The 16,732-nt window shown below is 51.1% G+C and overlaps 1 protein-coding gene across 1 annotated transcript; it reads left to right on the forward strand.

The window, feature by feature from the left end:
* Window positions 1-5,839: 5,839 nt before the first annotated feature.
* Window positions 5,840-6,662, forward strand: GSTP1 (glutathione S-transferase pi 1; the record flags this gene model as incomplete). The annotated part of the gene is given in 5 exon segments (XM_080693557.1): window positions 5,840-5,884; window positions 6,027-6,104; window positions 6,204-6,288; window positions 6,291-6,310; window positions 6,474-6,662. Coding segments are annotated over 5 exon segments (417 nt in total).
* Window positions 6,663-16,732: the final 10,070 nt, after the last annotated feature.

Below are 16,732 nucleotides of genomic sequence, written 5' to 3' on the forward strand. Positions count from 1 at the left end.
GAATGCTCCTGGGTTCTATCCCCAGTACATACATAGATGGCTGGATAGGTGGCTGGTTGGACGAATGGGTGAATGGGTGGAAAGACAGATGGCTCAGCCCTACCTGCCAGCAGGGAGAGGATGACTGGGTGGGTAAATGGATAAGTGGATCCTTTGATGGGTGGGTGGTTTGACATTTGATTGTTGGATAGATGATTGGAAGAATGGACAGACGGATAGATTAAAAAAAATGTAGGTAGCTGGCTGGGTGGATGCACTGCAGATGGTTGTTTTATTTATTTATTTATTTATTTATTTATTTATTTATTTATTTGGTACTGGGGATTGAATCTAGGAGGATTCTACTTCTGAGCTACACCTCCAACTCTTTTATCTTGAAACAAGATCTTGCTAAGTTGCTGAGGCCAGCCTCAAATCTGTGATCCTCTTAGCCTCCCAGATACTGGGATCACAGGTGTGCGCCACTGCATCTGGTTTGAAGACGTTACATTTCTCATTAAGAAAGTACCCTTGGGTGGAGACCATATCCTGCCTATCATGGTGTCCAGCCCATTCATTGTCTGATAAGATCAGCGTATGAATGAAGAATTCCCATCTCCCCTGTCTGCACCGCGATTCCCCTGATGGCAAAGATGACAACTCCTTCCTCATCACGTTCCCCACAAGACACACCCAGAGCTTGGCATCTGATAAGCACCAGAAACAGAGCCGTGCTGAGATGCCACCTCATGCCACTAGGATGGCTGAAGCAAAAGAGACAGTAACAAGTATTGGTGAGGACAGTGGAGAAACTGGAAGCCTACTACACGAAATCGATTCTTTTTGTGTGTGTATGATACTTGGAATTGAATCCAGGGACATTCTACCTTCAAGTTACACTACCATCTCAGGTTTTTTTTTTTTGTTTTTTTGGTGGTTCTGGGGATGGAATCCAGTGTCCTTCTACCTCCAGGCTACATCCCCAGACCTATTTTAATTTTTATTTGGAAACAGGGTCTTGCTAAGTTTCTGACAGCCTCACAGCCGGCATTGGAGCCTTCCGTGAGGCAAGGCCATTATTGAGGCCTCCGAGGCCGGGATCGGAGCCTGCCGAGGGGTTAGGCCGGTGCTGGGGCCAGCGAGGCTGGGATCGGAGCCTGCCGTGAGGCAAGGCCAGTGTTGGGGCCTCCGAGGCCGGGATCAGAGCCTGCTGAGAGGTTAGGCCGTTGCTGGGGCCACTGGCCGGCATTGGAGCCTTCCGTGAAGCAAGGCCACAACTGAGGCCTCCAAGGCCTGGATCGGAGCCTGCCAAGGGGTTAGGCCGATACCAGGGCCATTGGCTAACATCGGAGTCTGCCATGCGGAAGGCCGGTGCTGGGGCCTCTGAGGGCGGGATCGGAGCCAGCTGAGGGGTTAGGCCAGTGTCGGGGCCAGCCAGGCCAGAACCGGGGCCTCCCAAGAGGCAAGGCCGCTGCTTGAGCCAGCGAGGTCTGGATCAGTCCACAGGGTAGCCAAGCCACAACTGGGGTCATCAAGAGTGGGATCGGTATTTGCAACACGGCATGCACAGAGAAATATCACAGAAAATTAAAACCAGATGCTTCCCCTAATCAGCAATAACTAGGAGGAAAGGGGCAACAGGAAGAGGTCGAGCTATAGAAAGGGCCCTATAGTGAAGCAATTAAGGTGACCAATCAGAGGGTATGGAATAGGGGAGGATGGAGCCTCTTTAAAATGCAGGAGGTACATAAACAAATGTATCAAAGTTAATCACCAAACCAGCATGGGATCCAGGGAGGGGGAGGGAATGGGATGGGGGCTGGATGGGGGCTAATTGGATGATGTGTGCTTGTATATCCTCTCAAGTCTTATGTTCCAATGTGATGTATGATTACAATGCACCAATTTTAAAAAAAAAAAGTATGTGCCACCATGCCTGGCTGCCTTTTTTTTTTTTTTTTTTGGTGGTGGTACTGGGAATGGAACCCAGGGGCCTTCTACCTCCGGGCTATACTCCCAGACCTTTTTTATATTTTATTTGGAAACAGAGTCTCACTAAGTTGCTGAGAGCCTCACTAAGTAGCTGAGGCTGGCTTAGAACCCGTGTGATCCTCCTGCCTCAGCCTCCCAAGCGCAGGGATTACAAGTGTGCGCCCCCACGCCCGGCCTGGCTGCCCTTGTTTGTTTGTTTGTTTGTTGCAGTACTGGGGATGGAACCCAGGGGCATTCTACTTCCAAGCTACCCCCAGCCCAACTTTTTTATTCTTTATTTTAAAACAGGGTCTCACTGAGTTGCAAAGGGCCTCACTAACTCTGAGGCTGTCCACGAACCCGGATCCTCCTGTCTCAGCTTCCCAAATGCTGGGATTACAAGCGTGCGCCACCACACCTGGCTCTTGGCTGCCCTTTTTATTTTTTTGTTTTGAAATTGGGTCATGCTAGGTTGCTGAGAGTTTCACTAAGTTGCTAAGGCTGACCTTGAACCTGCAATCCTCCTGGCCTAGCCTCCCATATACTGGGCTTACAGGCATGTGCCACCATGCCTGGCTCTCCATGGGTGGGATTCTTAAATGGTTTGGAAAGCGTCTGGCAGTACCTTAGAATGGGTGATCACGTGACTCAGAAAGTCCCCTCGGAGGTTTGGACTAAAAACAAAAAAATGAAAACGTAAATTCACACAAAGACGTCTGTGAAATATTCCTAGAACATTATTCATAGTAGCCAAAGAGTGAAACAATCCAAATGTCCATCGATTGCAGATTGAAGACACAAAAGTGCTTAACCTCTTTTGATGGGATCTTTTGATGGAATTTTGGTGGGAGCTTTTTTGGCCAGAGCAAGACACGAAGTGCTGACATCTGGCACGACGCAGACAAACCTTGAAAATGTTATGACAAGTGAAAAATGCTAATCACCAAGGAACAAACACCGTATGGCTCCATTCATCTGACAGGTCCAGAGTAGGCAAATCCACAGGGACAGAGAGGAGATTAGCAGTTGCCTGGGGCTAGGGAGGGAGGGTAAAGAGGGCCCGCTAATGGGGTCGGGGTTTCTTTTTAGACATGATGAAAATGTTCTGGAATTAGCGGTGACATGATAATACAACACTAGATATACCGAAATCCACTGCATAAGGGTGAGTTTTACCCAACAGGCTGTTATATATGCATTTAAAACCAACCAAAGACAGGGGCTGAGGTGCACATGGACTGGAGGTTGGGATGGACAGAGGGAGGGCCTGGCCTGTTGTCCTGGGATAGCTTCACCTGTGCAGCCAGAAGACTGGGGGTAAAGGCAGCCACCTGGAACACCACCGCGGAATGCCAAGCCATCCCGAGAGACAGTTTGCTCAGGGGCACTTCCTGCTGTGTTAGTCAGCTTTCTGTTACTGTAACAAATATACAAATCAACTTAAAAAGATGAAAGGTTTATCTTGGCTCACAGTCTCAGAGGTTTCAGCCTCTGGGCCAGTGATATGGGAACGCGTGATAGAGGAGGCTTCTCATCTCATGGCAGCCAGGAAGCAAAAAGACAGAGGGAGGAAGAGCCTGTGGTCCCCATAGCCCCGTTAAGGGCATGGCCTGGTGGCCTAACTTCCTCCCAGTAGGCCCACCTCTTAGTTTTCACCACTTCCCAATAGCGCCACACACTGGCAACCGTGCTCCTAACACATGAGCCTTGGGGGCCGTGCAGACAACGGCATCTGCTCTGCCAGGTCTGTCACATTTCGGCACAAAGGGAGGGCTTCGGTACTCTAGACCAGGGCGGGCCAAGAAACCACTCTGAGCCTCGGCGTCCTCCTCTGCACAACAGGGACAAGTTGCCCTCCCTCCGGAGGTGGTTGTGGAGATGAAATGAGATCATTTATATGAAAGCCCTCGGTAAGCAGCTCCACGCTGGGCAGATGTTCCTCCAGCTGTGAGTTGGGGATGAGAGCCCAGCTCTGGCATCACCTCCTCCAGCCCCTCCCAGCCGGCGCTGTGAGGTGAAGGACTGGCTGCAGGGGTGGTCCTGATCAGGGAGCAGCTGGCATTTGGGGTTCCCTGTGCTCTGGGTTGGATGGTTCTGCACCTGGGAAGGACGCCTCTTTCCTGTGGCTCTGACAGGATATCCACTGAGAGGCCCTGGGAGAGGGGCAGCCAGGAGAACTGGTTGCAGGGGGGCGGGAGGGCTTCAGAGAGGTAGGACTGAGCCCCCACAGGCCCAGGAGGCTACACCACTCCAGTCTGAGCATCCTTCCGTCTGCCTCTGTCCCCAGGCCCTGCATGTCTTTGAAGGGCATGCAACCAGTCAAAGAGTGGCTTGCAAGCCAGGTGTGGTAGTGCACACCGTAATCCCAGTACTTGGGAGGTTGAGACAGGAGGATCGCAGATTTGAGGCTAGCCTCAGAAACTTAGTGAAACCTTGTTTCCAAATAAAGACTAAAACAGGGCTGGGAGTGTAGCTCATAGATAGAACCCCTCCTGGGTTCAATCCCCAATAACACAAACAACAAATAATGAAAAGCCCAAGAAGAAGAGACAGTATTGAGTCTTGGGGATGCAATATTGTACAGCTTTCAACAGGCTTCTCCATCCCTTAAGGATATGCTGGAGATAGGATGTGCAAATGGCGATACTTATTTATCAAAAGGACGTTTATTCATGCAACGAGTGTTTATTGAACATATACTGTGTGCTGGTGCTGGGGACCTAACAATGTGCCAGGTACTCAGTCCCGGTCCCTCGGCCCTGGGCGCTCTTGCTAAGACACTGCCCCGCCCCAGGAACACCCCCACAGGGCGATCTGCCCAGCTCCGTGACTTGGCAATTTCTGGGGTGCAGGGAGGGATGCGGGGTGGGGCGAGGTAGTGAATGAAAGGCCCTGGCGGCGCCCCACCTCCGGCCACACTTCTACGAGTGAGTGAGTAGGGTCTGGATGCGGGTGGGGCCCAGGCGAGCCACCCTCCCTCCGTGGGGAGTCTGATCCCTAGTCCACCTGCCGCTGGGCCTGCCGCCCTGGTCCTCCTTCAACGCACCGTCTCTCCTAGTGCCGCCCTCCACCACCGTCTGTTTTCCTTCGCGAGGTGCCGACCCAGCTCCTTCAGGCGGAAGAAGAAAGCAGGCCTGGCATCTCTGAGGGTGCTCGGCAAGAGGGGGCGTGGCCTGGGCTGCAGGGGCGTGGCCTGGGCTGCAGGGGCGTGGCCTGGGCTGCAGGGGCGTGGCCTGGGCTGCAGGGGCCGGGTGGCGGGGTCAGGACCTGCCTTTCTGGAGCCCGCAGCCTTTGGGTGGCGGCACTCAAACCTGTCACTGTTAGCCGGTGGTGCACACTTGTAATCCCAGGACTTGGGAGCCTGAGACAGGAGGATCGCGGTTCTTGGACAGCCTCAGCTACTTAGTGAGGCCCTCGGTAACTTAGTGAGACCCTGTTTTAAAAAATAAAGAATAAAAATAGGGCAGGGGCTGTAGCTTGGAGGTCGAATGCCCCTGGGCTCCATCCCCAGCAAACCCCCCCCCACCACCACCAAAAAAAAGTGTCTGGGGTAAAGAGGCTGACTCTTTGGGCCAGTAGGGAAGGGGTGTCGGGAAAGCCCAGGGTCCCAGGAAGCCACAATAGCAGGGAAGGTGGGCAGAGGAGTGGTGGGCTTGGCCCGGGTCCACCCCAGCTTCTGCAGGACCAGGGAGAGAAGAGAGGCTTCCGGCTGGGGTCGCCCACCTCCTCTCCCTGTCGCTGTGGCCCTGGGGTCTATATGACACCAGCCTTCACCCCCAAGTCTGTCTCTGCCCCACAAACAGCCAGCCTCCACCTAGGTGTGCACAGCCAGAGCCTCTGTCCTTCCTCGGGGGCCACACCTGGGGGCAGGCCTGGGCCTCGGCCGGGTATGGATGGCCTGTGGGTCTGCAGAGTCCTCACCAAGGAGGTGAGGGTAGGCAGACACGACTTCCGAAGCAGAGGACCAGAGAGAGGCCTTCGGACTCCAGCCCCAGGCCCGTGGCTCTGTGGGAGATGATGGCCCCTGGGTCTGCTTCCTGGCTGACCCAGGGCTCTATGACAAGGGCCACTGAGAGGCAGCGCTGGTGGACGTGGTGAGCGACGGCCTGGAGGACATCACCCGCCGCTGCGGCCGCCTCATCCACCACGACTTTGTGAGCGGGGGTCTGCGGGCCGGTGCTGGGGGCCAGGGCTGGGGGCCGCCTTGCTCGGTCTGGCTGTATGCCCCCGGCGGGGATCGCTCCCATTAATAGAAGGGCAAGGTCCAGTATATGCAGGAGCTCCTCCGGGGGCATCTGCCACCTTTTGAAACCCTGTTGGCCCAGAACCAGGGCGGCCAGGCTTCATCGTGGGCAGCCAGGTGAGCCCCGGGGTCAGCCCATCACAGGCCCATTTCTCAGAAGCACAAACTGAGGCCCAGGCTGGGCTAGTTCACAGAGCAGAGGCAGGCCAGGGAGCCGCCAGTGTTTGGACTCTAAAGCTGCCCTCCCCCGACCCTCACACCCCCCGGCCCGGCCCTGCAGATCTCCTTTGCAGACTATCGCCTGCTGGATTTCCTGCTGAACCACCAGGTCCTGATCCCTGGCCGCCTGGACACCCTCCCCCTGCTCTCGGCCTATGTGGCACGCCTGAGTGCCCGGCCCAAGCTCCAGGCCTTCCTGGCCTCCCCAGGGCATACGAACTGCCCCTTCTCTTCTGCTCTCAAGATCTGAGCCGGTCAGCCTCCAGGGGAGCGGAGCAGAGCAGCCCTTGGAAGCAATTAAAGCCGGGAGAAGAAAGCTTTGCAGTGGTCACTGCTGGGTGGGCGGGCCCGGGAGAGCGGCTTCCCTTTCCCATGCTGCCTCTGGGAGGGCGAGGGCTAGCTGGACTGGAGGCCCTGGAGCTGGCAGGAAGGACAGAGGAGCTAGAGGCCCCAAGCCCTAGCGTTCCCTGGGCTTCCTTCAACTGGGGCTGACCTCTCGGGGGTCATGGTTATAGACCCGGAAGGACTCAGGAGCCGCCTCCATTCCAGGGCAGGACAGTCATAGGCATGTTGGATGGTCGCTGCCTGCTTGGTGAATTCCATCCTGGGCACGTGGTTGGGATGGTTACCGAACACTCAGACCTGGTGCACACGCCTGTCCTTCGGAGTGGCCTGCACACGGGGTGTTTCATAGGTGCGTTCCCATTGCCCCTGACAGATGGTCACGTGCACAGATATGTCAGGCCCAGGGCAGCAGGGAGCTCTGGGTGACCTCTGGATGCTTGGGGACTTGGGGTCCAGGGCCTCCTTCAGCTCCAGGGAGCCTCTGTTTGTACAAGAGGGGCTCACCCTCGCTGGGTAGGTTTCCCACCTCGGCTCCATCCTCCCTCCTGAACAGCTATGGCTCCCTTCTGTCTCAGCCTCAGTATTGGGAGGCTAATCCTCCTGTCTTAGCCTCCCAAGTACTGGAATTACAGGTGTGCCAGGGTCTCTCTGCCGGCTGGACGCTTCCTACGCGGCCATCTGGGAGTCTGGAGTCAGATGATTCTAGGAGGTCTGACATTCCAGGTGAAGGGTTTGCCTTTGGGGCGACACCACGCCCTCCCAGCCCTTCCTGGCTCTCCCTGGTGTGAATGATGATCTCTGGAATCTTCCCTGTCCCTCTTCTCAGCTCTCCAGACTGGCTCTGGGTTGCCCTCCAGACTTCTGTCGCTGGGAGGCGCTGGGCCAGGGCTCTTCCCCCCCACGCTCACTTCCCTGTCCGTCTAGACGTGGCCCAGTCCTCATGGGCGCTCTGCCCCTCACGCACACAGCTTCCTCTGGGGCCTGTTCTGCCGACGGTCCTTCTCAGCCCCTCCTCCGCTGAGGGCAGAGACCAGCAGGGTTATTCCTGGCGCTCTGGCTCCCAGAGATCGAGGCCAAGTCACTTTTTTTTTTTGGTACTGGACATTGACCCTAGGGATGTCCTACCTCAGAACCACACCCCCAGCTCTATTTTTAATTTTTTATTTGGAAACAGGTTCTCACTACATTGCTAAGAATCTTGCTAAGATGCTGCAGCTGGCTTCAAACTGCAATCTTCCTGGCTCAATCCTAAATACTAGGATTACAGGTGTGTGCCACCATGCCTGATGAGACTCCCAGAATCCTCCTCCTTTGTGGTACCAGAGACTGAGCCCAGGGGTATTCTACATCCTCCAATATTTTATTTTTGTTTTGAAGCAGGATCTTGCTAGGCTGGTCCGAACCTGACAGCCTCCTGTCTCAGCCTCCCAAGTACTGGGATGACAGGTATGCACCACCATGCCCCGTTGACCCCTAGGCTTCTTGCCCTTCCTCTGAAAGGCAGGAAGGGAGGAGTATAGAAGCCAGAAGAGACAGCAGAAGGCCAGCCTTGGGGTCAAAAATAACTCAGGCACTCGCCAAACCTGAGACTGGCAGAGGCCACCAGGAGGGTGTGATGGCTTAGATTTACATGTCCCCAAAGGCTCATGAGCGGAAGGCTTGGTTCCCAGTAGGTTGTGCCACTGGGAGGTGATGGGACCGTCAGGAGGTGGCACCCACGTGGAGGAGGCTCAAACCCTGGGATGTGGCCCTGAAGGGCTCCTCTTCTCTCTCTGCTTTCTGGGGTGAGCAGTCATGCCCCACCATGTGCTTCCTGACTCAGCACAGGGCCAAAGTAACAGGCCAAGTGACCGCTGTCTGAACCCACCAGAACCGCAGCCAAAATCAACCTTTTCTTCTTCAAGGTGATGTGTCTCAGGTACTTTATCACAGCGATGGTCTTGTTAAGTCACTAAGGTTCTCACTAAGTTATCCAGGCTGGCTTCAAACCTGTTATCCTCCTGTCTCAGTCTGCTAAGTACTGGGATTACTGGTAGGCCACCATGCACGGCTTCAAGTGCAGTACTTTATTTATCTACTTAGATATTGGGGATTGGATCCAGGGGCATTCTACCTCTGAGCTACACCCCCGGTCCTTTATTTTTGTTTTGAAACAGGGTCTCACTAAGGTGTGGAGGGCCGAAGTTGCTGAGGCTGGCCATGAACCTGCGATCCTCCTGTCTCAGCCTCTCAAGTACTGAGATTGCAAGTGTGTGCCAGCGCGTCCAGCTTCAAGTACAGTACTTATTTTATTATTTTGCTATACAAGTTTGGATGTTTTTCCTTTATTTTAAGGCTATTGAAAATAAGCCCATAAGGCCGGGCGTGGTGGCGCACGCTTGTAATCCCTGCGCTTGGGAGGCGGAGACAGGAGGATCACGCAGGTTCAAAGCCAGCCGCGGTGGCATAAGAGACCCTGTTTCCAAATTTAAAAATAATATAAAAATAGGTCTGGGAGTATAGCCCGGAGGTAGAAGGGTTTCCAGGAACCCCAGTACCACCAAAAAAAAAAAAAAAAAAAAAAAAAAAGAAGAAGAAAGAAAAGAAAAGCCATAAACACTTCAAAGTGACATGCACGACATTTATACACAAACATACATGTTGGCAGAGTCTTCATAGAAAAAAATTGCATTAAAATGGTCGTCTAGCCAGGCATGGTGGTGCAAGCTTGGAATCCCCAGTACCTGGGGAGGCTAAGACAGGAGGATCGCAGGTTTCAAGCTAGCCTCGGCAACTTTGTGAGGCTCTGTTTCCAAATAAGAAATAAAATTGGGTTGGACATATAACTTGGAGGTAGAATGCCTCTGGGGTTCAATCCCAGTTTCCAAAAAATAATAAAGTAATAAATTGATTAATTTAAAAAAGGAGCCGGGCATGGTGATGCACGCTTGTAATCCCAGCATTCTGGAGGCTGAGACCTGAAGGATCGCGGTTCGCGGACAGACTCAGCTACTTAGTGAGGCCCTCTGCAACTCAGTGAGACCCAGTTTCAAAATAAAGAATAATAAAAAACAGGGCGGGGGTGTAGCTCGGAGGTAGAATGCCCCTGGGTTCCATCCCCAGCACTGCATAATAATAATAATAATAATAATAATAATAATGTCCTCCAGTGTTGCCATTTTCACCTTGGGTAATTCTAACAAGGATGCCTTACCCATCTATATTTCTCATGAGAATTAAAGCAGAACATTGTTGTGCGGTAACACTTTATTAAATAGTGCTATACTTTTTTTGTGCGTGCGGATATGAGGATAGAACCTAGGGGAATTCTAGCTCTGAGCTACACCTGCAGACCTATTTTCTTTTCTTATATTTTTGAAACAGGGACTCACTAAGTTGCAGAGGGCCTCCCAAATTGCTGAGGCTGTCCTCAAACCTGAGATCCTCCTGTCTCAGCCTTCCAAGTACTAGGATTACAAGCGGGCGCCACCACGCCTGGCTTTGCGCAGTACTTTTTATAATTCTTCACGGAGACTACTAACCAAGCCACTCCCGTGGAAAGTTACCATTTTGAGAGTTTGAAGTTGTCGCTTTTTCCTGCTATTCCAAAAATAGGGCCACGGTGACCTTTGGCTCGATATCCAGCCAAGGGAACTTGCGCACACAGCTGGGCCGGCTGCCCAGCCAGCCTGGCAGAGAGCCTCCCGACCTTCATCCTCAAGGCCCGCATCTCGCTCAAGCACCAGGACGGCACTTCCAGACATCATGATTGGCACGTGACCCGAGACCAGCCAATCACAGAGCCTGAGCTCCAGCCACAGCGATTGGTCCCGGAGGAAAGCAGGAGCTGGACCAATCGGAGTCCATCTTGGACTCATCCTAAACCCTGCAAGTCCTGGGGGGCCCCAGAGCTCCACCGCCTCCCAGTGAGTGCACCATCTTGAAAGTGGGTCTTCCAGCCCCAGACACGACCTTGAATGATGGCACCTTAGGAGAGGCCCTGCAAGAAGCCGCCAGCCAAACCACTCTCCATTTCTGACTCAGAAATGGAGATAATTTTTTTTTTTCTTTTTGGTACTGGGGATAGAACCCAGGGGGCATTCTACCTCCTAGCTACACCTTCAGCCCTATTATTATTATTTTTTTAAACTTTGAAACAGGATCTTGTTAGGTTACTGAGAGTCTTACTAAGTTGCTGGGGCTGGTCTCGAACCTGACATCCTCCTGTCTCAGCCTCCCAAGTATTGGGATTACAAGCATGCTCCACCACGCCTGGTTCCACGTATGATTTGAATTAAAGTTTTTCAGTTTTACGATTGTGGGAAGGCACACCTGTAAAACCAACTTTTTTTTTTTTTCACTTTCAGGACAGTATTTAACAACTTATATAGAATATTCACTTTATTATAAACTAGGCTTTTAAGATCTGTATGCTAAAACGCCTGTAGGATTGAGGATTCAAGACCAGCCTCAGCAACTAGCAAGACTCTGTTTCAAAATAAAAATTAGAGCAGTGTGTTGTGGCGCAGGCTTGTAATCCCAGCATTTGGGAGGCTGAGACAGGAGGATCGCGGTTCGAGAACAGCCTCGGCTAATTAGTGAGGCCCTCTGCAACTCAGTGAGACCCTGTTTCATAATAAAGAATAAAAAATAGGGCTGGGGGTATAGCTTGGATAGAAAACACCTCTGGGTTCCATCTCCAGTACCACACACACAAAAAAAGAGAGAGGGACAGAGACAGAGAGACAGAGGGAGAAAGAAAAAAGAAGAAAGAAAGAAAGAAAGAAAGAAAGAAAGAAAGAAAGAAAGAAAGCAAGCAAGCAAGCAAACATAGCTGGGTGTGGTGACATAAGCTTGTAATCCCAGTACTTGGGAGACGGAGGCAGGAGGATGGCACGTTTGAGGATTGAAAGGTTGAAAATAGGTTTAGGGAGATTAGGAGGGAGGTAAAAACACCAACAGGGCTATCAGAGACCCCCGGCACCCTCCGGGGCGTCAGCGGCCAGGGGGAGGGACCGACGGCCACGCGTCTACAGAGTTGCGCATAGTCCTGATCGGCGGGTTGAGTCACGTGGTGGCGTTGAGGCACCGATGTTTTATAGGCATGCCGGTTCTCTCGCCACATCTGTCGTCTCGGGATCTCAAGTATGTCTTGCGGCACCTGTAGTCTCGACATATATCCGCTTTTGGCTTCCGGGTTCCGCCTCCTGTTCCTGCTGCGAGATCACGTGGGGGAGGGGAGGACCCCACTTATCAAGGACCTCCTCAGCAAGTAGTGAGACTCTCATCAACCTAGCAAGACCCTTTTTCCAAATAAAAATAAATAAGCCTGAGTGTGTATCTCGGAGGTAGAATGGTCCTGGGTTTAATCCCCAGGGCCACAAAAACAAAAAAAACAAAACAAATCAGTAAATAAACAATAGAAAATTGTACTGGGGGTGTAGCTCAGAGGTAAGACACCCTTGGGTTCAGTCCCTAATACTGCAATCAATCAATCAATCAAATGAAGTGAAACGTGCAAATTACTATTGTACCCAGAAATGATACTTGGGATATTTATCCCAAAGAAATGGAAACTTATGTTCTCATGCACACACACACAAAAATATCTTGTATGAGAACTTTTTTTTTTTTCTTGCAGTACTGGGGATAGAACCCAGGGGCATTCTACCTCTGAGCTACAACCTCATCCCTATTTTTTATTCTGTGTGTGTGTGTGTGTGTGTGTGTGTGTGTGTGTGTGTGTATTTGAGGATGAAACACAGGGGCATTTGACCTCCAAGCTACATCCCCTGCCCTATTTTTTATTCATATTTATTTATTTATTTATTTTTGGTTGTACCGGGGACGGAACCCAGGGGCCTTCTACCTCCAGGCTACACTCCCAGACCTATTTTTTATATTTTATTTAGAAACGGGGTCTCTTAAGCCAGCTGGGGCTGGCTTCGAGCGGTGCGATCCTCCTGTCTCAGCCTCCCAAGCGCAGGGATTGCAATCGCACGCTCCACCACGCCCAACTTTATTCATTATTATTATTATTTTAATTTTTATTTTTTTTAATTATTTTTTTTCTGGTGGTACTGGGGTTCCTGGAAGCCCTTCTACCTCTGGGCTACACTCCCAGACCTATTTTTACATTTTTATTTGGAAACAGGCTCTCCTAAGCCAGCGCACGCGGCTGGCTTCGAACCTGCGCGATCCTCCTGTCTCTGCCTCCCAAGTGCGGGGATTACAAGCGTGCGCCACCACGCCCGGCCTTTATTCATTATTTTGAAACAGAGTCTCACTAAGTTGCAGAGAGCCTCCCTAAGTAGCTGAGGCTGGCCACGAACCTGGATCCTCCTGTCTCAGCCTCCCGAATGCTGAGATTACAAGTGTGCACCACCACGCCCAGCTCTGTTTTTTATTCTTTATTTTGAAACAGGGTCTCACTGAGTTGCAAAGGGCCTTGCTAAGTAGTAGTTGAGGCTGTTCTCGAACCGAGATACTCTTGTCTCGGCCTCCAGAATGCTGGGATTACAAGCGTGCGCCTCCACGCCCGGCTCATGAATGTTTTGTAGCGATTTTTTTTTTTTTTTTTTTTTTTTTTTTTTTTTGCCAGTCTGGGGATGGAACCCAGGGGCATTTGACCTCTGAGCTATACCCCCTGTCCTGATTTTTATTCTTTATTTTGAAAGAGGGTCACACTAAGTTGCGGAGAGCCTCACTAAGTAGCTGAGGCTGTCCCCGAACCGCGATCCTCCTGTCTCATCCTCCCGAATGCTGGGATCACAAGCGTGCGCCACCACGCCGGCAGTTTTGTAGCAATTAAAAAAAAAAATCTGGGATGCAGTGCAGTGGTGCCGTACTCAAGTAGGGCGCGCAGGGCCCTGGGTTTAATCTCCAGTGCTTAGGAAGAACAATTCCAGAAAGCTTGACAAGTTTGCACAGAGGCCATGCTAATCTTCTTTGCACTGGTCTTGTCCCAGCAGTTTTATGGATAATAGCTCCAGAGTAGAATGGACCCAGATATCCTCCAAGCGGCAGTGTTTCGACAGTCCGTACAAGACGCCGAGTAGTTAAAAGAAATGATAAAGAATTGATAAAGGCAGCTGCCTGGATGATCTCTGCGAACAGGCCCAAAGCTTACAGACTGAGGCTTCATAGATATAACAGCAGAAATACCAAGGTTACAGAAATACAGAAGAGCGTGGTGGTTGCCAGAGATTAAGAATGAAGGAGAGTTCGCGGCCAGCCTCAGCTGCTTAGTGAGGCCTCTGCAGCTCAGGGAGACCCTGCTTCAAAATAAAGACTAAAAAATAGGGCAGGGAGCCGGGCGCGGTGGCGCACGCTCATCATCCCAGCATTCGGGAGGCTGAGACCAGAGGATCGCGGTTCGCGGACAGCCTCAGCTACTTAGTGAGACCCTCTGCAACTCAGTGAGACCCGGTTTCAAAATAAAGAATAAAAAATAGGGCAGGGGGTGTAGCTCGGAGGTAAAATGCCCCTGGGTTCCATCTCCAGACCCGCAAAAAAAAAAAAAAAAATAGGGCAGGGGGTGTAGCTCGGAGGTCAAATGTCCCTGGGTTCCATCCCCAGTACAAAAATAAATAAATAAATAAATAAATAAATAAATAAATAAACAAATAAATAAATAGATAAATAAAAGAATGAAGGAGAGGGAGGGAAGTGGGTTTGGGTGTAGTTACTAAAATATGCCACAAGGGGTCCTTGAGATGGAGGACCCAGGGGCGTCTACCTTCCAGCCACACCACCAGCCCTTTTTATTTTTCATTAAAAAACAGGGTTGCACGCTTGTAATCCCAGCATTTGGGAGGCCAAGACAGGAGGATTGCGGTTGGCGGCCAGCCTCAGCTACTTAGTGAGGCCCTCTGCAACTCAGTGAGACCCGGTTTTAAAATAATAAAAAATTGGGCTGGGGGTGTAGCTCAGAGGTCGAATGCCCCTGGGTTCCATCCCCAGACCCGCAATAAATAAATAATATATAAATAAATAAATAAATAAATAAATCTGCATGCAGCCCATAGCACGACCTCAGGCTATATACAGCAAAACACGCTGGAGGAGGCATGATGCAAAATAAAGAGCCAGCGCTCTGTGCTGCGCACACGTGCAGTTGTGCGTTTGCATCTGACAGACCGTCTCTTTTATCGTTTCTTTCACACTGTGGTGGGGTATTATTTTGTGTGTGGTGCTGGGGATGGAACCCAGGAGCATTCTACCTCTGAGCTACACCCCCAGCCCTATTTTATTTTTATTTTGAAACGGGGTCTCCCTTTGTTGATAAGAGTCTCCTTACTTGCCGAGGCTGTCCTTGAATCCACACTCCTCCTGTCTCAGCCTCCCAAGTACTGGGATTACGAGTGATTCCCACCATGTCTGGCCTCTGTCTACTTCTTTCGTGTGTGTGGTACTGGGGACTGAGCCCAGGAGGATTCTAGCTCTGAGGTGTACCTGCAGCCCTAGGTGACAAGAATCTCACTGGGTGCTGAGGCTTTCCTCTAACCTCGGATCTCAGCCTCTCAAGTACTGGGATTATAACTGCAACCACAGCCAAATGAGAGACTCTATTTCAAAATAACAAATAAAAATAGGTCTGGGGTACATCTCAGAATATCCCTGGTACAAAAAAAGTCAAAATCACTACTGGGCAGTCCTCTAGAAACAGAGCAGGTTCAAAGAACTCCAAGGATAGCTGGGGGTAGTGGTGCATGCCTATAATCTCAGTATTTGGAAGGCTGAGACAGGAAGATCACAGGTTCCAGGCCAGCCACAGCAATTTAGCAAGACCTTTAGGAATTTAGTGAGACCCTGTTTCAAAATAAATAGAGCCGGGTGTGGCGGCACACACTTGTAATTCCAGCATTTGGGACACTGAGACCGGAGGATCACAGTTTGTGGACAGCCTCAGCTACTTAGTGAGGTTCTATGCAACTCAGTGAGACCCTGTTTCAAAACAAAGAATAAAAAATAGGGCAGGGGGTGCAGCTCGGAGGTCAAATGCCCCTGGGTTCCATTCCCAGCACCACACAAATAAATAAATAAATAAATAATAAAAATAAATAAATTAAAAATAGAGCTGAGCATGGTGGCATATGCCTGTAATCCTAGTACTTGGGAGGCTGAGACAGGAGGATCACAGGTTCGAGGACAGCCTCAGCAAGTAGTGAGATTCTCAGCAATCTAATGAGACCCTGTTTCAAAATAATAAAATAAATAGAGCTGGGGGTGTAGCTTGGTGGTAGAATGCCCCTGGGTTTAATCCCCAGTACCACAAATAAATAAATGTAAAAATATAGAAAAAAATAGAAAGGTCTGGGGGTGTAACTTGGAGGTAGAATGCCCCTGGGTTCAACCCCTTGGAACACACACACACACACACACACACACACACACACACACGGAACTCTAGGGTGCAGGGTAGTCAGACAGCATTTAGAACAGGAAGCGGAAGTGGTGCTCAGAGACCGTTGGTTTTTTGTTTGTTTGTTTGTTTTATTTTTGGTGGTACTGGGGTTCCTGGAAGCCCTTCTACCTCCGGGCTACACTCCCAGACCTATTTTATACTTTATTTTTATTTATTTTTTTGGTGGTACTGGGGTTCCTGGAAGCCCTTCTACCTCCGGGCTACACTCCCAGACCTATTTTTACATTTTTATTTGGAAACAGGGTCTCCTAAGCCAGCGCGCGGGGCTGGCTTCGAACCTGTGCGATCCTCCTGTCTCTGCCTCCCAAGCGCGGGGATGACAAGCGTGCGCCACCACGCCCGGCTCAGAGACTGTGTAACTGGTTCCTTTGGGCTAATCTGAGCCTCAGGCCGCCTGGCGGGCTCTGCACTCGCTCGGTGGCCCCGCGGAGAGACCTCTGCACCTAGGGTCAGTCACTCAACCCCTCCCCTAGGATGCTCAGAATACCATTCTCACTGTCCGTCACCAACATTTTAGATTTTTCTTTGTGTTACTGGGGGATTGAACCCAAGGGTGTTCTGCCTCTGAG

This window comes from Muscardinus avellanarius (assembly GCF_963383645.1).
Source record: "Muscardinus avellanarius genome assembly, chromosome: 1".
NCBI lineage: Eukaryota > Metazoa > Chordata > Mammalia > Rodentia > Gliridae > Muscardinus > Muscardinus avellanarius.